Source organism: Arvicanthis niloticus, chromosome 24, assembly GCF_011762505.2.
Source record: "Arvicanthis niloticus isolate mArvNil1 chromosome 24, mArvNil1.pat.X, whole genome shotgun sequence".
NCBI lineage: Eukaryota > Metazoa > Chordata > Mammalia > Rodentia > Muridae > Arvicanthis > Arvicanthis niloticus.
In genome coordinates, this window is record NC_133432.1 from 27,285,084 (window position 1) to 27,310,783 (window position 25,700).

General features: G+C 48.3%; 1 protein-coding gene across 1 annotated transcript; it reads right to left on the reverse strand.

Moving 5' to 3' along the window:
• Positions 1 to 14,732: 14,732 nt before the first annotated feature.
• On the reverse strand, positions 14,733 to 24,308 carry Serpine1 (serpin family E member 1). The gene is made up of 9 exons (XM_076923265.1): positions 24,149 to 24,308; positions 23,014 to 23,285; positions 21,245 to 21,478; positions 19,835 to 20,029; positions 19,046 to 19,244; positions 16,911 to 17,011; positions 16,716 to 16,802; positions 15,849 to 15,932; positions 14,733 to 15,580 (listed from the first exon to the last, which is right to left on the reverse strand). The coding sequence occupies exons 2-9, from the start codon at positions 23,282 to 23,284 to the stop codon at positions 15,543 to 15,545; spliced, it is 1,209 nt and encodes a 402-aa protein (XP_076779380.1). The 5' UTR covers position 23,285; positions 24,149 to 24,308; the 3' UTR covers positions 14,733 to 15,542.
• Between the last annotated feature and the right edge of the window lie 1,392 nt (positions 24,309 to 25,700).

A 25,700-nucleotide genomic window follows, 5' to 3' on the forward strand; every position in this document is an offset into this window, starting at 1 on the left:
GCAACAACAAACCCCTAAAGCAAAACAACATGGGTCAAAATTGAAACGCAACAGATGAAAAGTATACATACCTAAATGTGACTGTGAAAAGAATATAAGTTGTAGGGGCTGGAGAGAAGGCTCAGTGGTTAAGAGCACTGACTGCTCTTTCAGAGGACCTGAGTTTAATTCCCAGCAACCACATGGTGCCTCACAACCATCTGTAACAGGATCTGATGCCCTCTTCTGGTGTGTCTGAAGACAGTTACAGTGAACTCACCTACATACATGAAATAAATAAAACAAATCCTTAAAAGAAAAAAAAAGAATATAAATTGTAGTAATTTATTAATACAATTAATACAAAAATTAATAATAATTGTAGTCTTTTTGTAGTGTAGAGGTTTGGATTTAAGGAACTCGAGATTGTTAGGCTGAAGGATTATACCGCAGTCCTCTTTTTATCCTGTGGAGAGTGCATCCCAAGACTCCCCTTGGACTCTTGACACCTCATACTGTGTGAAGCTCAGGTTTTCCTATACCTATAATAACGTTTACTTTAGAAATTATGCACGGAATGAACCTAAGGAGCAAAATCTAGACCAGGAGCTGAGAGATGGCTTAGTGATTAAGAGCAGGTACTGCCCTTGGAGATGACCCTGGGTCAGCTCCCAGCAGCCGTCTTGGGTGGCTCACAAGTGCCTGTAATTCCAGCTTCATGAATCCAACACCCTCTTCTGGCCTTCAGGGGCACCTGTACATCGGCATGCATGTGCCCATGCATATACACATAAATAAAAATTATAAAAAATTTAAAAACCCAAATGATTTAAAAACAGAGCGATTTTTAACAATGTATGGTAATGGAGCTGCCGCTGTCATTATTTTTGCATGTTAGAGTCATTCGGCAGATTATGGGGCGTTTGAAAGCGAGACTGCTCAACCCGGCAAACAAGATGGCTCCTAAGTTATTAATGTGTGAGTGTTAGACAAAGGCAGGAGACAAAGGCAAGAGTTGAAAATCATTCCCCTCTATATAGCTAGGTCGAAGTCAGCCTAGGGTCTTGTAGTTTATGAAACAGAGGCATGAGGCAGTACCTCAGCAGACCCTGCCAAGGTGTCCCGTGAACAACCAAGCCATACAGGCAGGTATAATATGAAAGGGAGTTTATTTGGGACCTGGAGGAGGGGGTAGAGGCAGAAAGAGGGAGGAAGAGGCCAGCTGGGAGGGAGGGAAGGAGGGAGTAGGTAGAGAACCGTATATTTGCATATATAAGTTCTTATATGGGAGCGTTATATCGACCTACCTCGCTGTTGCTAGGTAACTGTTGGGCGGAGCCTAGAGGAAATGCTAACAGCGTGCATGTGACCCTGTCACACAAAAATCAAAGACCAATAGGAGGGCTCAGCAGGTAAAGGCACTGGCCACCACGCCTGACCTGAGTTTAACTCCTGGGACCCAGGAAGTAGAAGGAGAAAACTCGTGCCCACGACTTGTCCACTGACCAGCCATATCCCGGCAAGTGCACAACAAAACAAACACGCGAATAAATGAATAATAAAAATAATCAGGAAGCCTCGTGGTGGCGCACGCCTTTAATCCCAGCACTTGGGAGGCAGAGGCAGGCGGATTTCTGAGTTCGAGGCCAGCCTGGTCTACAGAGTGAGTTCCAGGACAGCCAGGACTATACAGAGAAACCCTGTCTTGAGAAAATAAAAATAAAACAAACAAAAAAATCAGGAAACTTGTAAACTGTTAACTTCTGGATATTTTCTACTTTGTTTTCGACTTAAAGTCGACTCTAGGGAACTGAAGCTACAGAGACTGTAACTAAATAAGGTTGGGGACAAGAAACAACTGTGTTGTTTTTAAACATTTGTTTTTATTTTTAAATTGTCTGTCTGTCTGGCTATGTAGGTATGCTCACGTGAGTGTGAGTGTGGGCACACTGAAGGCAAGAAAGGAGTGTAGGATCCCCTGGAGCTGGAGTTGGCCTCCTCAGCTGTGAGCTTCCCAATGTGGGAGCTGGGGAGGAAGCTTGGGTCCTCCACAGTGCTCTTGATGGCAGCGCCATCTCTCTAACCCTGTAATCTTATTATCATTTATCTTATTATATAGATCTCATGTATCCCTGGCTGGAACTTGCTATGCAGACCAGGTTGGCCTTGCACTCACAGATTCACCTTCCTCTGCTTCACAAGTGCTGGAATTAAAAGTGTGCCATCCTGCATGCCAGCCTAACTCCAGGCCCAGTAATAGCTTTGCTTTCTGATCACCAGCTACAACAAATGCCATAATTATTTTGGTTTGTTCCTCAGGCAATGGCTAGTAAAGTATTCAGTGTTGTCACTATTTCTTGTTCTTTGGTGTGGATATAATGTCCTGGATTGGTCACAAGGGAACCCAGTTCCCCTGGCATGGTATCTGAAGATGCTCAGTCATAAGTGATCCATTCAACTCTCCATCTCTTTATGGAGGAGGAGGAAGAGGAGGAGGAGGAAGAAGAGGAGGAGGGTAGGAGGAGGAGGGGTAGGAGGAAGAAGAGGGGGAGGAGGAGAAGGAGGGGAGAAGGAAGAGGGGAAAGGAGGAAGAGGGGGAGGAGGGGGAAGGAGGAAGGGGGGCTGAAGAATGGTTCAGTGGTTGAGAGTGCTTACTGCTGTTTCAGAGGATCCACAATTGGGTCCCAGTAACCACGTTGGGCAACTCACAACCACTTGTAACTTCAATTTTACAGGATCCAACACGCTCTGGCCTCTTCAGGCACCATGTATGCACATAGTACACATAAACTCACACACACACACACACACACACACACACACACACACACACACACACTAAATGGATTGTCAAGGTTGTTTGGTGAGTAAAATTACTTGCTGCCAGCCAAGCCTGATAATCTGAGTTTGATCTGCACTCACATAGTGGAAGAATAAATATTAATATACTTTATCACGTCTTCTTTCTTCTCCCTTTCTTCTCCTCTCTGCATTAAAGAGGTATGGACACACACGATCCCCACATACAGTTCCCATGACTTCTCGGCCCTCCATTCATATTATGGTGAGTGCATACGCACAGTCTCTTGCACACACAAATAAACATGGGGGAGGCTGCAGAGAGCTAGCCATCAGCCTGCTACGTTTGGAGGCTCCAGAGATATAAGCCCCCACACACCCTGGAAAGCTGAGAATTTCTATAATTCCTCACCCCAGTTTGCCTAAAAGAGGCGATTCACAAGAGAACTTTTGTGAAGATGGGGTTTGCAGGCAAAGCTTACTAAGTGTGGGGGCTGGGCATTGTCCCTGGGTGGTTGCCTGTCCTGCCTTTCCACGTTGCTGGCTGACAGAGAGAGGAGCAGCAAGAGTGGGTAATGGGCGGTGAGGCTGACAGCCCTGTTAACTGTTCCTCTCCCTAGCCAGCATGCAGCTTGGTAGAGCGCTTGGCTAATAGGAAGGGAACTCTGGGTTTGATCCCCAGTGCCTTACATAAACAACTGTGATGGCACACACCTATAATCCTAGCCCTTGGGAGCAGAGGCAGGAGGCTCAGTGGGTATCTAGCTGCTACATAGTGAGCTCAAGGCGAGTTTGGACTGCATGAGATCTTATATCCAAAACAAACAACCTAAGTCGCCAGGGCTAGAGAGATGATGGCTCAGTGGTCACGAGCATTGACAGAGGACCCGAGTTTGTTTCCCAGTGTAAGGTGGCTCGCAATCACAGCTCCTGGGATTTCTGATGCTCACTTCTTCCATCCTTGGAGACCTGCAGATACCTGCACGCACCCTCACACAGACATGGGAGCATATAATAAATCTTAAAAAACAAACAAGAAGACAAATAAACAAGGCTTTTGTTCATGCAGAATGACAGATATAGGCTGGATTTCTAAACTGCCTGTGAATAATGAAGGCAGAGACTACCCAAGAGGGTCCTTTACTGCCGGTGCCTGGGGATGTGTTAGGGTTTGATCCAGTGGGCAGTTGGGAGTAATTATGGCTATTTAGGCCGGTGAACCACGTAATGAAAGTACTGGTAAGAAGCTGGGGAGTCGGCTCAGTGGTTAAAGTGTTAGTCATCTAGTGGTATGCGGGGGTAATTGGAAAGCATAGATGGGGGCCAGACGATCGTGAAGGAGACAGGTGCAGTGTATCCAGGCTCAAGGCTGAAATGAAGAGAGGCCAGCAGAGTTGACTAGGAGGAGCTAGTCAGCCTAAGCTGGTAAATTATCTACAGGCAAAGAAGGGAGAAGGGTCAAAGTTGAGACAGAGCATGCATGACTCCTTTTGTATAGGTGAAGACAATGGAAGACGGGCACTGGGAGATACCACTTTCCCAGGCAGAGCAGTGGTCAGAGTTCTCTCTGATGATGTAATTCTACTTTTATTTCTTTATTTTTATTATTTTTTTTTGAAATGGGGTCTCATATAGCCCTGGCTGATCTCAAACTTGTTTTTTTTTTTTTTTTTTTTTTTTTTTCCGAGACAGGGTTTCTCTGTGTAGTCCTGGCTGTCCTGGAACTCACTCTGTAGACCAGGCTGGCCTCGAACTCAGAAATCCGCCTGCCTCTGCCTCCCAAGTGTTGGGTTTAAAGGCGTGCGCCACCACCGCCCGCCCGGCTGATCTCAAACTTGTTATGTAGGTGAGAATGACCTTGAACTTCTGATCCTCCTGCCTCTACCTCCCCAGGGCTGGGATTACGTGCGTGAGCCACCACAACTGGCTTATGCAGTGCTAGGGATGGAACCCAGGTCTTCATGGGTATTAAACAGGCACTCTACCAAATGGGGCAAATCCCAGCCCTCTAACGACATCATTTGCAATGTTTTTGTTTTCTTTTGTTTTGTTTTTGAGACAAGGTTTCCCTGCCCTGGCTGTCCTATAGACCAGGTTGGCCTCAAATTCATGGAGATCCCCCCTGCCTCTGCCTCTTCACATGGTGGGATTAAAGGTGTATACTACCACGCCCAGCCCATGTTTGATTTTTTGAGACCAGGTCTCGTAAAGCCAGCCCAAGGCTGCCTTCCAAGTGGCTACATAGCCCAAGCTGGTCTGGATCTTAGGATCTTAATCACTTCAGTACTGGGATTGCAGACTCCCCCCCCACACCCCCCTCCCCCCACACAACCCTCAACATGATCCTTTCTGTCCAGCTGTTTGTATTCACGTGCTCACTTGCCGGCCTGGACTTTGGTCTAGGAGTGAAGGGCATGATGGGGGGTAGGTTAGTCAGAGGGTAAAATCACTCAGGGGACAGTGCAGGGGTGCTGATGATGGTACCCTGTGTTCAGTGAGGAGATGGGTTGAGTGGGCAGGCACAGGTGTGTTGGAGGGGATCGTTATTCATCTGTAATTTTGTTTCTCTGCTGTCCTGGAAGTTCTCTGAGCACCCTGCTTTCCTGCTGTGCCTTAGTTAGTCAGCGCTGGTTTCTGTTCATGTCACAGAGAGCTGCCTGGTAAATTTCCTCACCCTGCGCTCTCCAACGCCTGCATGAGTCAGCCCATTGCTTCAGCTGGGTTTCAGGCTCCTGTGGGAGGCTGTCACGTGCATTTTCCTTTCTCCCCATCACCCTCGATAGGTGTGTGTGTGTGTGTGTGTGTGTGTGTGTGTGTGTGTGTGTATACATCTATGTACATGTACATGTATTTGCATAGACATGTGTGTATGTGTCTATATGGGTGTGTCCATGTGAGTTGTGTGCACGTGCACATGCACACATGAGTGTGAAGGCCAAAGATGGGTATCTGGATCTGGTGTCTTCAGTTGGTCTCCACCTTGTTTGTTCATCTTTATTACATTTGTGCACGAGCATGTGTGTGTGTGTGTACATGCCAGTACACACATGCCAGGTGAAGATTAGAGGATGACTCAGAAATCTCTTCTCTCCTTCCATTGTGTGGGTCTCAGGGACTAAACTCAGGTCACCAGGCTCGTTGCCAAGTGTCTTGATCTGCTGACGCCTCCATTTTGCTGAGTTTCTAGCTTAACTTTTGAGACAGGGTCTCAATGAACTTGGAGCACATCCTGTCTCTGTCTCCTCAGCCCTGGGATTCCAGATAAATACTGCTACACCCAGCTTTATACATAGTTTGTGGGGATCTGAACCAAGTCCTCACGTTTGCCCAGCAAGTACTTAACTATTGAGCCCCGTCTGCAGCCCCCCAATACCGTCTATTAACTACCTCCAATGGCGACCCACTCAGATGAGCTTTGATACAGGTTAAGTGTGAGTCCCCTAAAATTCCTGCCTTGATTTCTCAATGTGACAATATCAGGAAACAGGGCCTTTAAGAGATGAGATTAGGGTTGGGGCTGGAGAGATGGCTCAGTGGTTAAGAACCTACTGCTCCTGCAGAGGATACGGGATTGGTTCCCAATACCACATGGTGCCTCAGAGCCATCTGTAACTCCAGTTCCAGGGGATTTGATGTTCTCTTTTGAACTCAACAGAAATCAAACACACACGGTACATAGACAGTCAGACAGACAAAAAACCTCATAGACATTTATGAGGGAAAAGCAATTTATGAGGGGATAGTTATAGTCTGAAGCTGAAATGCTTCCTATAGGGTTGTGTTTTAAGTACTTTCTCCCCAAGCTGTAGAACCAGTGAGACAGTGGGGTGTGATAGGTTAGTGTCAATTAACAACCTGACACAGCCTGGAATCCCTGGAATCCCTGAAGAGTCATCTCATAAAATGAAGTGGGAAGATCCTTCCACTGTGGGTGGCGCCATTCCCTGGCTGGGATCCTGGACCATTTGAGTGGAGAAAGGGAGCCTAGCACCAATGTTCATCATTCTCTGTTCCTGGTTGTGCATGTTATGTGACCAGCTGCTTCCTGCTCCTGCTGCCTTGAGTTCTTCCTCATGATGGACTGTATACCCTTGAACTATAAGCTACAATAAACTCTTTCTTCATTAAGTCGCTTTTGTCAGAGTGTTTTATCACAGCAGTGAAAAAATTGACTAATATATGGGACATGATTGACAGGTACATCACTAGGTTTTGAAGGCGATACCCACCCCTCGTTCCCATAGCTTCCTGTTGCCTGGTCTCTTGCCATGTGAAAAGCCCTACATCATGTTCCCAGCACATTGTATGGGGTCATTCCATCGTGTCTCCCCAAGGCGATGGACTGCACACCCCCTTCCAAAATCATGAGCCAAATCCCACGATACTTAGTCTTCATTGTCAACATGACTGGATTTGGAATCACCTAGGAGACACACCTCTGCCTGTTAACGTCAAGACTTTCCAGAGAGTTTAACCTACATGGGAAGCTCCACCCTGAATGTGAGTGGCATCTTCCCATCGCCTGGGACTCCAGACTCAAAGAAAAGGAGACAGTGAGCTGAGCATCAGCACCCGCTCTCTGCTTCCTGACTCCAGATGCCAGCACCGCCCTTCTGCCGTCATCCTTGCCCCACTGTACACTCTCAGACTGTGAGCCACAGTCAGCCTCCTGGGGACTGCTTTCCTCAGGTACTTTATCACCACAACACAGAAGTACCTGACAGAGCCATCAGAGAACAATCATGACGGCTCTTTCCTTTCGGCTGCATTAGTCACTGAACAATCGATGTTATAAATGGAATCCACCCTCCCCGTTTTCTCTCCCCTGCACACATCCATTTGCTCTTCTCCCCTGACCCCACCCCAACTGGGAGCAGCACTAGGCCCTTGGTGGAGGTTGAATAGAGGCCAGCCCCATCCCATGCTCCTGGCCTTTCCAGCCTCCGGAACCAGGGCCATCACGGTCCTCTTTATAAATTACCCAGTCTCAGCTGGGAGGACTGGCACACACCTGCCTTCCCTGTTTGACAGGCTGAGGCAGATGAATGACAAGTTCAGGTTCTTTCTGAGCTGTGTAGTTGAGACCTAGTCTCCTAAGAGAAAACAAAGCAACCCTGAAAGAAAAAGAACAGTAAAACAAGGTGTGTGTGTGTGTGTGTGTGTGTGTGTGTGTGTGTGTGTGTGTACATGCCAATGGTGCACATGTAGAGGTCAGAGAACACTTGCCCAAGTTGGTTCTTTCATTCCATATGGGACCTGGGGATTGAACTCAGGTTGTCAGGCTTGGTGGCAGGTGCCTTTACTGACTGAGCTGTCTCAATGAACCACTTTTAGGCTTCAAAATACCAAAGATAAAGTTTGGTATTCCAACCTCCCCCCGACCCCCACCCCATGCCCCGCTCCTGAATCAATTTTGAATCAATTTTGACTGGTCTCAAAATTGCCACACAGCCAAGGGTGGATGGCCTACAACTTCCGATCCTCTACAGGAGTGCTGAGATTGCAGGCCTGTGTCAGATTTATGTCAGGTTTATGTCCTGGGGATGGAACTCAGGGTTTTATGCACACTAGGCAAACACTCTACCAACCGAGCCACATTCCCAGCCCCATGTTTGTCTTTTAAATGACTCTGAGCAAAACAATAGAATTCAAACTTGGCAAGATTTTGTTGGAAGACAGCTGTTTCCATCTAGAGAAGAGCATTCTGTCAGGGTAAATGTGATATCTGGTGACTGGGATGGGGGGATGGGGAGTGGGGACTGGGGGACTGGGGTTGGGGGGAACACACACACACACACACACACACACACACACACACACACGTTACCCAGGAAGCTTCTAGCCAGGCTAAAGACTGGTATAAGTAAATCCAAGTGCTAGACACTGGAACATGAGGCCAACCCAGTTTGCCTAGATGTATATAAACTCTTAAAACACATACGCAGACAGCAACAACAGAGTGATTGACTGGGGGGGGGGGTCATGGGGAGATGCACATGCCAGGGCACGTATATGGAAATCAGAGGACAATTTTCAGAAATCAGTTCCCTCCTATTATGTAGGACCCAGGGATTGAACTCAGTTCCTCAGGCTTGGCGGCAAGCGCTTTTACCCACCGAGCCGCCTCATAGGCTTTTCTAAGCACTTTTGGTGTCTGGAGAGACTTATTCTCACTCATAAATGCCACAAAGAGTCGATACACTTACTGACAGAAGGGCAGCTGTTGTACTCTGTGGTGCTGTTGGGTAATTATGACAATATTAGTAGGACTTAGGGTGCCGTGGTTACTGTCTATTGTCCCAGCTACTTAGCAAACTGAGGCAAGAGGGTTGCTTAAGTCCAGGAGCTTGAGGCTATTCTGGGCAATGTAACCAGACATGGTCTCAAAAATGATATCTCTATCATTGATAGAACCATCCAATTTCTCAATCTCTCTGTTTTTAATTTTCTTTAAAAAAAAGTTAATGCAAATGCGTTTTAAAAACATTTATTTGTTTGTTTGTTTGTTTGTTTGTTGTGTGGGTGTGCATGTGCCACCTGTGTGGAAGACAGATGACAGAGGACAACTTGTAGGAGCAGGCTCTCTCCTTCCTCTTTCCTCTGGGCTTTACACTCAGGTCGTCTTGGAACCAAGTGCCTTTCTCCGCTGAGCCATCTCCAGGACCCTGTTTCAGGTTTCCTCTTCTCCCCATAAATGTTCACCACTGCTATTACAATAAACCTCCTTGACGGACCTTTTATTTTAAAAAATGGTTTAGAGACTGGAGAGGTGGCTCAGTGGTTAGAGCACTGACTGCTCTTCCAGAAGTCCTGAGTTCAATTCCCAGCACCTCTATGACAGCTAATAAGCATCTCTAACTAGTAACTCCCCTTCCAGGAAACCCAACGACCTCTTCAGGCTCCTCAGGCACTGCATGGATGATGGATGCAGCACACAGACATACGTGCAGACGAAACACCCATACTAATAAGATAAAAATAAATAAACCTAAAAATAATGATTAAAAAAAATAGGCTTAACTGAGCCAGATGAGAATTACATACTTGTCACCCCAGCACTCAGGATGCTGTATCAGGACAAAGTTCAAGGCTAGCCTGGGCTATATATGAAGACCCTGCCTTAAAATAAAACAAACAAAACTTCCCTAAGATTAACGGGTCTTTTAATTCTAGCACTCGAGAGGCAGATGCATTTGCCTATGAGTTTGAAGCCAGCTTGATTTACATATTAAGCCCCTGTCTCAAAACAAAGAAACAGGACAGCCAGGGCTACACAGAGAAACCCTATCTCGAAAAACAAAACAAAACAAAACAAAACAACAACAACAACAACAACAAAAAAAAAAACCCAAAGAAACAAACGAACCCAACCAAAACCCCACCATCATTAAGTTAGGCATGTGGCACACAATCCCAGCACTCAGGAGGTTGAGGCAGGAGGATGAGTCCAAGGATAGCCTGGGGTATTTAATGGTATCCTGTTAAAAAGAAAAGTTTGGAAACAGGTCTCTCCTTGATGGATGTGGTCTTTATAGAATATTTTTATCGCGGAGGGCTTTCCCACATTCATGTTCATTGCCTGTCCATGGGCAGATAAACAATCTCACTGTGTGAGATTCATAAAAAAAATAATAATAATAAAAAACGATGGGAGTGACGGCGGGGACAGATCTCGTTAGTTTTTCATCTCTAAAGAAATAGAGAAAAGAGGGAAAAGTTTGAAAAGCCAAGGAAAGGAGGCCATGCAGAAGTCAAACAAGGCAGGCAGCTTGCCCGCTGGGAGGTCGCTGCGGGGTCGCTGAGGTCGCTCACTGTCTTTATCTTAACTGTATCTGAGAATAACCAAGAATCCATTAAGTGGGGCAGCGCCTTGCTTGACTCTGCTCTGCGGTGAGGGGACCTTTTGAAGAATCCTTTTTTCTTGAGCCTTCTCAGCATGTAAGGCCATTTTTGAACTGCACATTGGAGAGAGAATTAGGGCTCACGAGTCCTGCTTTTTTGAGCTTCTTCTTCTTCTTCTTTTTTTTTTTTTTTTTTTTTTTTTTTTTGGTATAGAGTTCCCTGTAAGTTTTTAAAAGAAAAATCTCTTATTATAAATGGGTCACTATTCAGCCTTCAGCCGGAGGCCTAGAAGTGCTCACATTTTCAGGGTCGAAGAAGATTGTATCTGGGTCCGAGTGTCCTTGAATTCTTAGTTGGTTGTCTTCACCACCCCAGCTACCCACCATTGAGCCCAAAGGGAATTTGTACAAGACAGTGAGGCAGGATGGAAACCAGTGCCAAATGACAGTTGTTTTCTTCCTCTTTTCCATGTATTCACTTTGCCCGGAAGCAAGCGCGTGTGTGCATGTGCGTGCGTGTGCGTGTGCGTGCGTGTGTATGTGTGTGTTCAGGAATGCAGATACGAATGTACCGTGGTTCACACGCGGAAGTCAGAAGATGAATTACAGGAATTAGTGTTCTCTCCACCCATGTCAGTCATGGAAATGGAGCTCTTTGCTTGACAGCAAATGCCTTTACCCGCGGAGCCCTCTTGCCTACCCTCGGCTAACGTTTGGCTGCAACCTCAGTATAGACCTCTCTTGTTTTAACCTCTAGGCTAGGCTAACCCAGTGGTGTCTATGCTTTTACCCTGTGGTCTTTTTATTTTATTATTTTTGGTTTTGCTTTTCTATCATGTGCCGGGGACCGAGCCCGGGGCCTCACACATGCTATGCAAATATTCTATTACCCAGCCACGCCCCCAGCCCTTCACTGGCCACAGTCTACCACCAAGCCACGCCCATAGCCCCTTACTGGCTGATTCCATTCAGCCTACAGAACTCCTGCTTAGAGTGTTTGATGCTCTTAAGTTGGATACCCAGTCCTGCACACACACAACAGCAATAAATCAACTCCCAAGTCCCAAACTAGAGGGAAAAAAAAAAAAAAAAAAAAAAAAAACCACCACCATCTAGAAAAGCCTTTAAAGGTAGCTACAGAAAGTGTATATGTAACAAAAGAGCCTCATTTCCTGGGAAACATCCATGTCTAGATGGAGCTGGGCTCATGAAAGCGAGCATTGTTACGGCCCCGGCAAGGACAGCCTAATTGAAGTCTATTGCAATTGATTCCATTAGCTGGCTTCACTGGGCCATCCCAGGAGAAGGAAGTGCAACCTGACCTGGGCTGGAAAAACGGAGAAATGAGTGGGTGAGGGTACCTGATGCAAGGAAGGAAATGATATAGAATAGATTCGAGAATCCAGAGGCAGACATCGATTAATTAGGCCCTTGGGTGTGGGTGAGAGGAGTTTGCTGGATCTGGATCTGTCTCAGCGTCCCCTCCATCCCTTTCCTCTTCCTCCTCCTCTTCCTCCTCCTCTTTCGCCTTGTTTTACAAATCCCAGGCTTACTATGCAGCAGAGAGCTAGTTTGAATTCTGGATCTTCCTGTCTGTATTGCTCAAGTACTGGGCTTATGGGTGTGTACCACTAGGCCTGGCTTTCCTGCTTTTGAGACACAATCTCACTGTGAAGGTCATTCTGGTATCAAACTCTCAGCCTTCAACAACTGCTGGGTTACGGGCATAGTCCACATTCTCTCTTCTTTCCCTTTCTCCCTCCCTACCCACCCCCCACCCCCTCACTGTCTCTTTTTTTCTTGCCAGGGTCTGTCTCTCTAGCTGGCCTGAAACACATTGCACAAAACAGGCTGGCTTTGAACTCACAGATATCCGGCTGTCTCTGTTTCTCAAGTGCTGGGATTAAAGTTGAGTACCCACAATCCCAGCATACCTCCTGCCCCAATCCCTTTCTTCTTTTTTCTCCTTCTGTTTTTTTCTGGAGACAAGGCTATGTGTAGCCCAGGTTGGCCCAAGATGGTCTTGAATTTCTGACTCTTTTGCCTCTATCTCCCAAGTGCTAGAATGACAGGGGTGTGTCACCATGCCTGGTTTGATGAAGTGTCAAGGATCGCTGGTCTCTACATAAGCTTCTTGCATGCTGGGCAACTTCCTCCAGCTGAGCCATGTCCTTAAGCCATTCTTTCCCCCATTTTAGGATGGTTTCTGAGAGGGAATCAGGCCCCGAACAACGTGTCCTAAAGACAGGTTCCAGTTGCTGTGGTGATTGTGTTCTGGGAGAGAATCAAGCCCTGCACAACATGTCCTGGAGACAGGTCCCAGTTGCCATGGTGACTGTGTCACGGATTTCCCTGCAGGCTTGGACCTGTGGGTGTGGTTCACCAAAGCCCTATACCACCAAAGGTCTGCTGTCATTGCTTTTGTTTGTTATGGAGACCAGTCTATACCTGAGGTAAAACTGACCTAGAACTGGTGATCCTCCTGCCTCTGCCTCCCAAGCGCTAGCACACAGGTGTGTCCCCCCACCCCACACCCATTGCCCAGTAATTTTTTTTTTTAAGTTTACATTTATTTTTGTTTGTTTATTCTTCTGAGACAGGGTTTCTCTGTGTAGCCCTGGCTATCCTGGAATACATTCTGTAGACCAGGCTGGCCTTAGACTCAGAGATCCTTGCCTGCCTCTGCTTCCCAAGTGCTAGGATTAAAAGCATGGCTACCACCTCCCAGCTTATTTTATATCGTGTGTGTATGTGCGTGTGAGCACATACATGTGTCCATCACATATATGTGCAAGTCAGAAGACAGCTCTGTCAGTTCTTCCCTTCCACCATGGTATGGGTCCTGGGAATCAGACTGAGGTCATTCTTAGACTTCTCAGCAGGTGCTTTTACCACTGGAAACATCTTGCTGGCCCCTTACCTTTATTTTATTATTATTCTCTGTCTCTCTGTCTCTCTGTCTCTCTGTCTCTGTCTCTGTCTCTCTCTCTCTCTCTCTCTCTCTCTCTCTCTCTCTCTGTATGTGTGTGAGTGAGTGAGTGAGCATGTGCTGTGTTTTGTGTGTGGCGGTCAGAGGACAGCTTTCAGGAGCCAGTTCTCTCCTCCCATCATGTAGGATGCAGGGTGTTTGAACTCAGGTCCTTGGTCTTGGGTGGCGTGTGTTCTACCCACTGAGCCAGTTTACCAGCCCACAACACTGTTTTCATTCCTTGCGTTGGGTAAGACATAGAAGGCACAGGAAGCATGCAATTTGGTTTGCATAGTCTCTATTTTTATTATTTAAAAAAAAACATATTTATCGGTTTATATATCAAAAGTGAAAACAAACAACAACAAAAAAGGCATATGTAACCAACAAGATTCAAGACCATGTGACCCCACATTTGGGGTCTCTATGGGTACACGGTGTGTGGCTGTCCAGTGCATAATGAAAAGAGAAAAAGAGAGAGAGAGAGAGAGGAGAGAGGGAAAAGCAAAAACACCCAAATTATTTTTTTCCGGTGGAGACATAACGGAAGCAGAGTGGCCTGCTATGAAATTGCATTCACGCTATCTTCTTGTGCAGTTTTTCAGTAAATTGGTTTTCTGATCATACCCCCAGCCAGGAAGCTTTCAAAAAAGATTATCTAACTAAGGTGGTTGACCAGGAGCTGGCTGTCTCCCTCATCCCCCCCACCCCCCCACGTGTCCACTGCTCACATACAGCAGCCGGAAATGACACATTGAAGTGAGTCACCAGTGCAGCTCTGAGTCACCCAGTAATTGGAGAAAGTTCTGTCCTGTTAGGTCACACAGCCCCTTTCCCCATTCTGCTTCTGAATGTATTGGAAAAATTTGAAACCACTTTGCCCTCTCTCAAATCTCTCTCCCTTCCACCTAATCTTCCCTCCCTCTTCCTTTAACGTGGTCTGCCAAGCGTCACCTTGGCAAGGTCCCTAAGGAAAAGAGCCACGGGGGGGGGGGGGGGGGAGGATGCGGGGGAGGGATGGGGTAAGGGTGTGTTCGGCTGCCGCTAGGCGGCAGTGTGAGCCACATCACGAGGCCGCCCGGAGGGGCAGGTTTGTGGAGTGATGCACCCCTGACAGGAATACAGACCCCAAATGGGACGCCATATGCCATGGTTTAAATAAAATACTTTTTTCCCTTAATAGTGCTTCTTCTCTCCAACAAACATACAAGAGTAAGAACGAGATAAATATTCAAGCACACCCCTGGAGTCTCCCCAGGACCTCCCCCACCCGCCACTGGGAGACTGGGGATGAAGAGCCAGGCACACACACGTCTGACCTTTCTTTTCACTCTTCCCAAATGAAAAAAAGTTTGTGGGTCGAAAAAAGCTTTGTAAACAAGTCACCTACACTCTGAAATAACATAAGCAAGCTGTGTCAGGGGAGGGAGGGCATAAAGGGAGCCGGGAGAAGGCTCAATACTGGGTAACCATTTGCTCTGTCTATCTGCTGCCCCTCGGGGAGGGGCAAGGTGGTCATATCCAGAGTGGACCTTGAGATAGGACAGTGCTTCTTCCTTTGGCCTGGGCGACACAATGGCAGGCGATGCAAGAGGTGCCCACAGTATGACTGGAACACAAAAGATTTTGCCGAGTGAAAGCGCTGTGGCCCCGCCCTGCTGGGGCCTTGGTGGAAACCGGGTCCAAAGGCTGAATTCTGGGCAGATCCAGGGTTTGTGAGTTCTATGGTCAGATGAGGCCTTTGTGGGGTAGGAATCCCTAGTGAAGGAGTTAGATTCTTCCCCCTTCGAGAGTCCGAGGTCTGGGAGGCTGGTTGGAAAGATTTACCAGTGTGGGGGTAAGAAAGACATGCCTTCTCTTTGTCCCCATAGAGTTCTTAAAACAATTCTTTTCTTCTGAGCGTCTGCTTCTAACATTTCCAGTTTCTTCCCAAACGAAGGTTTCTCTTCCCACTGTCAAGGCTCCATCAACTGGCCCAGGAAAAGGATTGTCTCTGGGGGTAGAAGAATCACACCAGTTGAGAATCGAGATCTAAGGAGGCGAGTGAGATGCCACTCACCACTCATCACTAAGTTAGGACGGGGGTCCTGGCACTGCGTGGGCTGTGACAGAGTACTGGGGAAGGAACAGACCTGAGTTCCAGAATCTTTGCAGAGTCCCTAGGGGTTCGAGGGACAGCTACATGGTAGGCAGGTATATAATGATTTTTTTTTAGAAACAGCGTGAGGACAGGAGAATGTTATAGGGTTCGTTCTGCTCACCTGTCGGATTGTGCCGAACCACAAAGAGAAAGGATCGGTCTATAACCATCTCCATAGGGGCCATGCGGGCTGAGACTAGAATAGCTGAAAGAAAAGGGACAATATGTTAGGGTTGGGGGATGTTATTCCTGGAGTGATCCCAGGAGATCTAATGTCACCAATCTATCTGATAGAAGCACTGAAGGATGATTTTCAGATGGCCTAAAAGAAACTAGTAGTGGGGAATAGAACCCTGAGCCTTCTGCATGCTAGAGCAAGAGTGCTACGGCTGAGCCACGCCCCCAGCCCCTCCCTGGGGGATTCTAGGCAGGGGCTCTACCACTGAGCCACGCCCCCAGCCCCTCACTGGGGGATTCTAGGCAGGGGCTCTACCACTGAGCCACGCCTCCAGCCCCTCACTGGGGGATTCTAGGCAGGGATTCTACCACTGAGCCATGCCCCAGCCCCTCACTGGGGGACTCTAGGCAGGGCTCTACCACTGAGCCACACTCTCATCATCTTACTGGGGGATTTTAGATTGAGGCTCTACCATCAAACTACATTTCCCAGTCTTTGTTTTTTTCAGAACAGAGCCTTGCTTTTTTGAACCTGCATCCTTCTGCCTCAGCCTCCTGAGGCATGCGCCACTATGCTTGGCTTCAGGTGCTTTCTTTGTTCCCTGGGCATTGGCCCTCAAGTTTGTTCCCTATCAGTCACACACATATTTAGGGCCCACTGCTAAGCACATCCTTTAAGTTCAGGTTCCCAGGGGAAGCGGATCCATTTTCTACACTGAGGAACGGGTTTGGGAAAGGATGATGCCTGGGCTTGCACTAGCGTTCCTGCGGGGCAATTGCCATGGGCGGACACGGGCAGAACCACACTCACCTGTGGAGGAAGACGCCACTGTGCCGCTCTCGTTCACCTCGATCCTGACCTTTTGTAGCGCTTGAGCCACAGAGAGCTGCTCTTGGTCTGAAACGGAGCGGGACCCAGAGGACAGATTAGCCTCCACTTAACCCTCTGTGGGAAACCCCGACCCACGGAAGCAAGACAACGAGGGGGATCGGGATCGTCTCTCACCGGAAAGACTTGTGAAGTCAGCCTGGGTTGCGCTGAACATGTCAGTCATGCCCAGCTTCTCCAGGGGTCCTCTGAGGTCCACTTCAGTCTCCAGCGAGAACCTGTGGGCAGGAACAGGGGACAGTGTTAGTTTGGCTCTCAAATGCTGCTTCTCCCAGGACCTTTCAGACATCATCTAGGACAGTGGGACAGGGTAGAAACTGACATGAGCACAGAGGAAAGAGGTCTGGCTTTTTCTTTTGTCTTGACACTGGATCTCATGTAGCCCAGGCTGGCCCCAAACTCATAATGTATCCGAAGATGATCTTGAACGCCTGTTCCTCCTGCCTCTACCTCTTGAGTGCTAGAATTTACAGGTGTGCACCACCATGCGTGGTTTATGTAGCATTGGGGTTAGAACCCTGGGCTTGGAACAAGTCAGGCAAGCATTCAACCAGCATATATATATATATATATATATATATATATATATATATATATATATATATATCCCCAGCCCTGACCTTGAACTTTTGATCCTCCTGCCTCCACCCCCTAGTATGGCATTAGAAGTCTTTGAAACTTCATTTGGCTAGGAGGTCTGGCCTATTTTCCCCCTTGCTAGAAACTTCTAATATTAATGAACATTGTTCAATCTTTCCACCCCCTCGAATTCATGACTAATGGCTTTCCTCAAATAAGACAGTAGTTTTAACATAATTGTATTCCATTTGACTGCAGGAGGGGGACAGGTTCATATTCTCCCTCGCGAGGGTGCTGGAGCTAACTGTGGTCTGCAGGCTGCTTTTGAGCACACGCAGAATGAGACTTTGGGGGTGCTTCCCACCCGGGCTGACTCATTATCTCCATCCTGATGAGGGGGAAAGACAGTAGCAGGAGGTCAGCATGTAAAACAACCCGATTCTCCTCTGTCTCCAAGGCTGGCATTTTAGCATCTGGGAGTTTAGGGGGAAGCCTGGGCTGGGAGCTTCCCTATAATTCTGCAATTACCGAGACACAGCCCTCTCCACCCCTTTTGATTCCGCAGAAGGATTAGGGGAAAAGAAACAGAAAATGAAATCTGTGTTTGGAAGTCTCCTCTGCCTCTGGGAATCGGTGGTGGGTGAGGGAAGGAGGGGGTGGGTTGAGATGGGAGCAGACCCCCCCCCCCCCACTTTTTCTCTAGTTCCTCTTTGGGCTGAACTTTTTGTTTTTGTTTTAAAGATGGGATCTTTCGTGATCCAGAACCAGGATGACCTTGAACGCCTAATCCGCCCCCTAGTGACGGGATTGGGGATTGTTGCTGTGTACCATCATGACTGGTTTACATGGTGCTGGGGATTCAATGAGTTGGTGCACACCTGTAAATTCTAGCACTCAAGAGGTAGAGGCAGGAGGAACAGGCGTTCAAGATCATCTTCGGATACATTATGAGTTTGGGGCCAGCCTGGGCTACATGAGATCCAGTGTCAAGACAAAAGAAAAAGCCAGACCTCTTTCCTCTGTGCTCATGGGATTTAGGGCTCTGTGCACGTGAGGTAAGAACCCTGACGACTGAGCTATATCTATCTCCATCTCTTTCCCTGACAGCCCCCCTCCCCTTATGATATAAGACCTTACTGTGTATAGCCCAGGCTGGTCTCAAACACATTACCCTCTTGTGCTGGCCTTTCAAGTGTTAGCATTACAAGTTTATACCACCACGGCTGGTCTGTGTAGTGTTGGGTTTGAACCTGGGGCTTCGTGCATACTAGCTGAGCACTCTACAACCTAAGCTACATCTCCAGCAATCTTGTCCCCGTAGCCAGGGCTGGTCTTGAACTCACTATCCTGTCTCAGCCTCACACTGGGGTTAGAGGCTTGTGCCACTGTGCTTCATTTCAGTCGACTCTCACTGAGCATTCTGCACATGGTCTATGTGGGGACATGTTTTATAAAAAAAAAAATCTCTCTCCTCTTCAACAGTAGAAACAAGCAGAAAGATGATGAAATCAGAAACCATAATCAAACCCAGGCTAGGAGGTTTCCCATCAAAACACCCACACATGTCCCTTCCCTGTGAACATTACCCTTCTGGGAAACTCTGAACAGGGACAGCGGCTTTAGGAGGGGCAGTGGATGTCAGGATTAGGGCGTTGGCGAATGGGATGGCTTACTTAGGCAGGATGAGGAGTCGGGGCACTCTGGTCATGTTGCCCTTCCATTGTCTGATGAGCTCAGCATCCAAGATGTTGGTGAGGGCAGAGAGGGGCACATCCTTCTTAAAGGGTGCAGCGATGAACATGCTGAGAGTTTCGCCGTGGTAGGGCAGTTCCAGGATGTCGTACTCGTGCCCATCCGGGGTGGTGAACTCAGCTGGGAAGATACCAAGATGGCGCCTTGGAAAAGGCTCCAACTCACTCGGGTTCCTTCCTAGCTTCCCCCTGCTTCTCTCCCTTTCTCTCCTTCTAGAAGGCCAAGCTCTCCATTCAAGTTTTGGAGGTCCTTCACCTGTTCCACATCCCATTCACATGTTTTCATCTCCTTCCCTTTTTTTGAACTAGCTATGTGGCCGGGGATCCCCCACCACACTTGGTTTATGAGCTGAACGTGCACCCCAGGGCTTTCCTGATGCTGGGTGAGCATTCTCCCTAAGCTACATCCCACCCTGGCTGCAGATAACCACAGTAGAGATCTTAAGAGAAGAGATGGGCTCAGGGGTCTGTCAGGCAGATGTGTGTCTGGGAGATTATCTAAATTCCATCTTAAACTAGCATGAAAGAAACTGATTCCTCTGCCACCCCAACTTGAATTATCGCAGTATCTCCTGATACTGCTTGGTAAGTCTTTGTAATAACTTGGGTGTGTCCACTTCCTCTGCCACCGTCCTCCCTCTAAGAGGGACACCGTGGATGCTGCCCAGGGTCTGCGGTTGTGAGATGGGGCCTGGGGGATTTTGGACTCACTGTAGTTGAACTTGTTGTTCTGAGCCATCATAGGCACAGAGACGGTGCTGCCGTCAGACTTGTGGAAGAGGCGCTGGTGGGTGCTGGCCTCTAAGAAGGGGGTCTTCCATTGGCCATTGAAGTAGAGGGCATTCACCAGCACCAGGCGTGTCAGCTCGTCTACAGCCCCCTGGGCCAGTAAGTCACTGATCATACCTAAGGGGAAGCGAGGCAGAAAAGAAGGGCAATGGGTTTTAAGCATCTTAGAAGTTTCCCTCCCGTCCCCAGCTCTCACATGGACAGATGCTGAAGGGACACAGAGAGCTATGGCAGGTAAGTGAAACAATCAGGTCTAAGACTCTAGAGATGTCTTCCAGCTCACTCTTCTCCCTCCCTCCATCCCTCCCTCCCTCTTTATAGTCCAGCCTAGTCTAAAGTTCACTCTATAGCCTAGGCTGGCCTTTAATTCAGGTAATCCTCCTGCCTCAGCTTCCCAAGAGCTGGAATGACAGGCACAAGCCACAGCCTTCACCATGTTTTTCTTGGCTCTGGGATCCATCTGAGTATCAGAATTGGAAAGCTCCATCTTTCCTCATTTCACCTCTCCGTTTGCCCCCTAAGCTGTAATCTTGGAGGCCCATACACATCCGTGTTACAGGTACTGCTGTTCTTATTGACAGTGATGACTTTCATGGTGATTTTGGTTTGATTGTTTTAAAAGTCATTACTATTGTGGGGGGCGGGAGGTATGCATGTCAAGTGGAGGTCAGAGGGCAACTTGTGTGGAATGGATTCTCTCCTTCCACATGTTTGTGGCTTCCAGGAATCAAATTCATGTCAACAGGCTCCACAGTAAGCGCCAATACCCATGGAGCCACCTTGCTGGTCCTGGTGGGTTTGGGCTAGGTTTTGGTTTGCTTGTTTGGTTGGTGGGTTTGTGGGGTAGCTATTGTACTGCAATTGGCTTGAATTGGTTAGTTTTTTGTCTCTGTAGTCTTTTTTTTTTTTTCCTTTTGCTGGGGTGCGGGGGGCAGGATCTTGCTATGTAGCTCAGGCTAACCCCAAACTCATGATCTTCCTACAGATATAAGCCATTATACCCAGCTCTATGTGGCTTTATAAAAAAAAATCTCACTAAGACAAACACAGTTTTGGGTTACAGCTCAGTGGCAGAGCATGTGCCTAGAGTCCCCCCAGTGAGGGGCTGGGGGCGTGGCTCACTGGTAGAGTGGATTACCCAGCATGCATGAGGCCCTGGCTCCCATCCTCAGCACCACAGCAGGAAAGGAAAAGCACAAACATTAGCTATTTTGCTTTGCTTCTTGAAACATTTGCCTTTTATCCCCAAAGACAAAGCTGAAAGGGAGGGCTGGGGACGTGTGAATTTGACACCGATTTCCCTTTCTCTGCTCATTCCCTTGGGAGGCTTACCTTTGGTGTGCCTCTCCACCCAGTCATTGATGATGAACCTGGCTCTCTCCACATCTGAGAAGTTCACCTGCTTCACCGTGGTCTGGAAGAGCTTGAAGAAGTGGGGCATGAAGCCCTGGACCAGCTCCAGGTCCCGCTGGACAAAGATGGCGTCTGCAGTACTGATCTCATTCTTGTTCCATGGCCCCATGAGCTCCTTGGAGAGCTGGCGGAGGGCCCGAGCCGTGCCCTTTTCTGCAGAGATCAGGACAGGATCCATTAGGTCGTGTTGAGCCAAGGGCTTTCAGCTGGGCTAGGTTTCCCAAGGAGGGCCCTACCCCTGTCCAGGCAGATGAGGCCCTTCCAGTCTTCCAGGAGTCAGTGGAGGGAGATCTCTTCCAAACTAACTTCTCTCTCTCTCTCTCTCTCTCTCTCTCTCTCTCTCTCTCTCTCTCTGTGTCTTTCTCTCTCCCCCTTTTCCTCCCTCCCTCCATTTCTTCCTCTCTCTCCATCTCTCCCTCTTCCCTTAAGCCCCCCCCCCTCATTTTTTGAGACTGGGTCTCATCATGTACCTCTGAGTGGCCTGACACTATGTAGTCCAGGCTGGCCTTGAACTCACAGAAAGCTGCTTGCCTCAGCCTCCTGAGTGCTGGGACTAAAGGTGTGCACCACCATGCCCAACTGTCTCCCTCTTCCATTCTTTCCTCTCCTCTTCCCTTCCTTCTTCTCTTCTCCCCACCTCTCCCTGAGGGTCTCACAGTATAACCCAGACTGCTTCACCAGTCACTACATATAATCCTAGATGTCTTGGAAGCTAACAGGAATTCTCCTGTCTTAGCCCCTCCAATGCTGGGATTAGGGGCATGTACTACTATAGTCAGTCCTCAAATCAAAACGTTTTTGTGCTTCCTTTCCCCAAAGTCTCAGCTCCCAATCTTTTCTTTGCGTTCTTAAATTATAAACCTTAGTATGCATCTGCCCTGCAAACCCTCGCCCCACCACCGCCACAACCCCTCTGACAGCCTCGCAGATGCTGGGGATCCCGGCATGAGCCACCCTGCCTGGCTTCCTCTTCTATTTGGTTTTGTGACAGGGTCCTGCTTTATATCCCAGCCTGGACTGGAGCTTGCTGTGTAGCCTAGGCTGGCCTCGACTTCACAATCGTCTCCTCCTTCTGCCTCCCAGGTGCTATAATTACAGGCATGTACCACCGTGCCTAGCTAGGCTGCTCTTATATTAATGGCATTATCGAGTAATTCATGTTCGTAATCCTATTTCATATGTGTGGGAGACATTCTTTAGTTGTTCCCTATTTCATAGATAATAAAACAATCAAGGTTTACAAGAGTTAAGGTCACATGGTTTGTTTTGCTTTTGCTTTTAAAGGTCTTATGTAATCCCGGCTCTCGCTGAACTTAGCCAGCGTGGGCTTCAACTCCTGATCCTTCTGCCTCCACTTCCCAAGCAACGTGGTCACAGTTCTGCACCAGCATCTCCAGTTTCATTTGGTTTGGGGATGGAGCCCAGGGCTTTGTGCATACTAGGCAAGCTACATCCCAGTACCGGGGTCACACAGTTCCTGTGTGCAGAATCCACCGGCTGGTACAAGTCAAGATCAACTGACCCAATAGTGGGAGAGAAAACAGGTGGTCTCTGGGTTGCGGCTAGACATGACTAGACTTGGTGATGCTGCGGCCAGCCTTCCCTGCCTTCTCTGTTTGTTCTGGACCCTGGTCCGTGAGTACCTCCTGACCCTTCTCCTCCATCTCCCACTCTGCCCCCACTCTCACCATTGATTTTGAATCCCATAGCATCTTGGATCTGCTGCCGGGTTTTCCCTGCTGTGGTCAGCTGCAGCATAGCCAGCACCGAGGACACGCCATAGGGAGAGAAGACCACATTCCGGTCTTTGGAGGCCTGGACCACATGCTGAAACACTTTTACTCCGAAGTCGGTGGCCTGATGGGTTGTGTGGGACTCTTGAAGGGGTAAAGTAAACCCTTTCCCAAAGACCAGAAGCAGGCCCAGGGTGAGACAAGTGAGGGCTGAAGACATCTGCATCCTAGGATAAAGAGAAGAGAATCTGATAAGGAGATGCTTCTGGAAGAATGCCTGGAGGGGGTTATGTTGCCTCTTCAGTCATGGACTAGGCTCTCTGTGCTTGTCTCTAGCCTAAAAGAGATCAGTCTGGTACGTTCACGTTCATTAAGACCCCATAATGCAATTGGATGATGAGCTCATCCCTTCTGCCTCCGACCAGTTCTTTTCATTTTTTTTTCCCAGAATCTCTCTTGCTATGTAATCCAGGCTGCTCTAGAACTCAGGACACCCCTGCTTCCCTTGCCCACGTTCTGTGATTACAGGCACAAATTGATGCCCATAGATGCTGCTTGATTTTTAACCTAGGCTGACCCAATTTTTTTTTTTTTAACCTGGGTGAATCTTAGAAAAACACCCCCTGTGCATCTCTCATCCCTTCTGTGACAGTCCTTTGGACAATGACAACTTTGGGCTTAAAGTGAGACCCGACTCCTGAAAGCTGCTCCCCGATTTCCACACTTGAACACGAATATTTGTGTGACACACGAATATGCGCGCACACACACACACATACGCACATAAATGCAACTTTCTTTTTAAAAGTAAAGTCCTTCTGCTAAACTGAGGAAGGGGAAGTTTGCTGGAGAGGGACTGAAAGACAACGTGCTCGCTTCTGGAATACTGGGTTAGAAGTGAGGTTTGACCATCTTTCTTGACCACCTGTGGTCCTGGTTGGACTAGGATGGACTAAAGGCTGCAGAGTTCCGGAAAAGAGGGGAAGGGAAAAGAGGAAAAACGAGGGTGACAGACGGAGACTTCTGGGATGGGACGTTTTCTCTCTTCATTTAAAGCTAAGGTGAGAGAGTAAGCTCGCCTTTCTCCTACCTGGAACTTTCAAAGGTGCCTTGTGATTGGCTCTTGTTGGCTGTCGCTCAGCTGTGGTTGGCTGTGTGCTGCCGGAGGCGGGTGTGTGGCGGTCCTCCTTCACAAAGCTCTCGGGGCTCTGCAGCAGCCTGATCCAGCTGTGCTCTGTCCCCTGGCTGCAGTCTCCCTTTATACCAGATGTGGGCCGGAAATAGATGAACTCATGTTCCAGCCCCACCCACTTTCTAACTCTGGAAATGTCTGGGCTTCCCGCCCGCCCTGCCCCCTCTCTCCCTCCCTCCCAGTGACTTGCTGGGACACGTGTGTGTACGTGTGTGAAAGGGCATGGGGGATAATTGAGCAAACCCTGTTGCCTTGATTGGAACATCCCTGGGCCTTGGCTGGTCTAGACTTTTGGTGGTACCACAGAGCTTACAATGATTGGTGTTTGGGACTCCCTTTCTTGAGCCTCGGCCTGCTGCAACACGACCCCCTTTCCTTTGAGACAGCCATCACAGAGAAGCTATGGACCCTGCCAGTGCTGTCTGCCCCTTGTGCACCCTAGGCCTGCATCCAGGAAAAGTTGGCCTGGCTTTCTCTTGGGTTTCTGCCCAGTGCCCAGAGGGCATGAAATGTGCCCTGTGATTGTCTGGGTTCTGGTTCCTCTTGGACTTAAGCCCAATAGAGAACTTCGAGTCCTTTCCTCCTCCCTCGTGTGCCCGCCAGGCCTGCTGTGAAGCACCTCTGACTCCCTGCGTGGGGCCAGACTCTCCTGGTGCCCTGCGGGCTCCCTCTTTGTGTCAATAGCCTTGTGCTGCTGGGTTTTGAGGTGTACTGGGTGGGGCGCTGGTGGCTGGATTGGACCAGCCTTTTCCACAAATGAGAACAGGGTTTACCACAGAAAGCTTTGTTAAGGAGCAAGGACCAGTACAGCAGCCTGAGATGACTGAGAGAGAGAGAAAGAGGTGTTTTCTTAAGATTTTATTTTTATTATTCATTCATTTGTTTGTCTATTTTAGACAGAGTAACATTATTTAGTCCTGGCTAGCCTGGGACTCAGTCTGGAACTCTGGCTGGCTTCCAGCTCACAGAGATCTGCCTGCTTCTGCCTCCTGCGTGCTGGGATTAGGGGTGTGTGCTGCCATAACCAGCTTTCTTCTTAGGTTTTAATTATATGTAACGTGTGTGTGTGTGTGTGTGTGTGTGTGTGTGTGTGTGTGTGTGTCCATTTGTGGGTATGTGCATGTGAACTCTGGGAAATGTCAGATTCCCTGGAGCTGGAGTTACAGGCAGTTGTATGTCATTCATTGTGGGTGTTGGGAATGGAATTTAGGTCCTACTAGAACAGTATGTGCTTTTATGGGCTGAGCCATCTTTCTAGACCCCAGAGGACGTTTTAAAGCTTTCTTTCCCTCTGAGTATAGACACTGGCAGGCTGGAGCCGCAGGGCCAGGGATAGAATGAAACAGAAAACACACACACACACACACACACACACACACACACACACGAATGTATGTACGTATATATCATGGTGGGGTTCTGTTCTTAGATCTGTGGAGGAAGAATGATG

Coding starts and splice junctions, on each gene's coding strand:
- Serpine1 (XM_076923265.1), bottom strand. CDS start 23,284: ATGCAGATGTCTTCAGCCCTCACTTGTCTCACCCTGGGCCTGCTTCTG. Junction 17,012..19,045: donor CGACTCCTCATCCTGCCTAA/GTAAGCCATCCC, acceptor TCCTGCCCACAG/GTTCTCGCTGGAGACTGAAG. Junction 16,803..16,910: donor TGACTTCACAAGTCTTTCCG/GTGAGAGACGAT, acceptor GCTCCGTTTCAG/ACCAAGAGCAGCTCTCTGTG.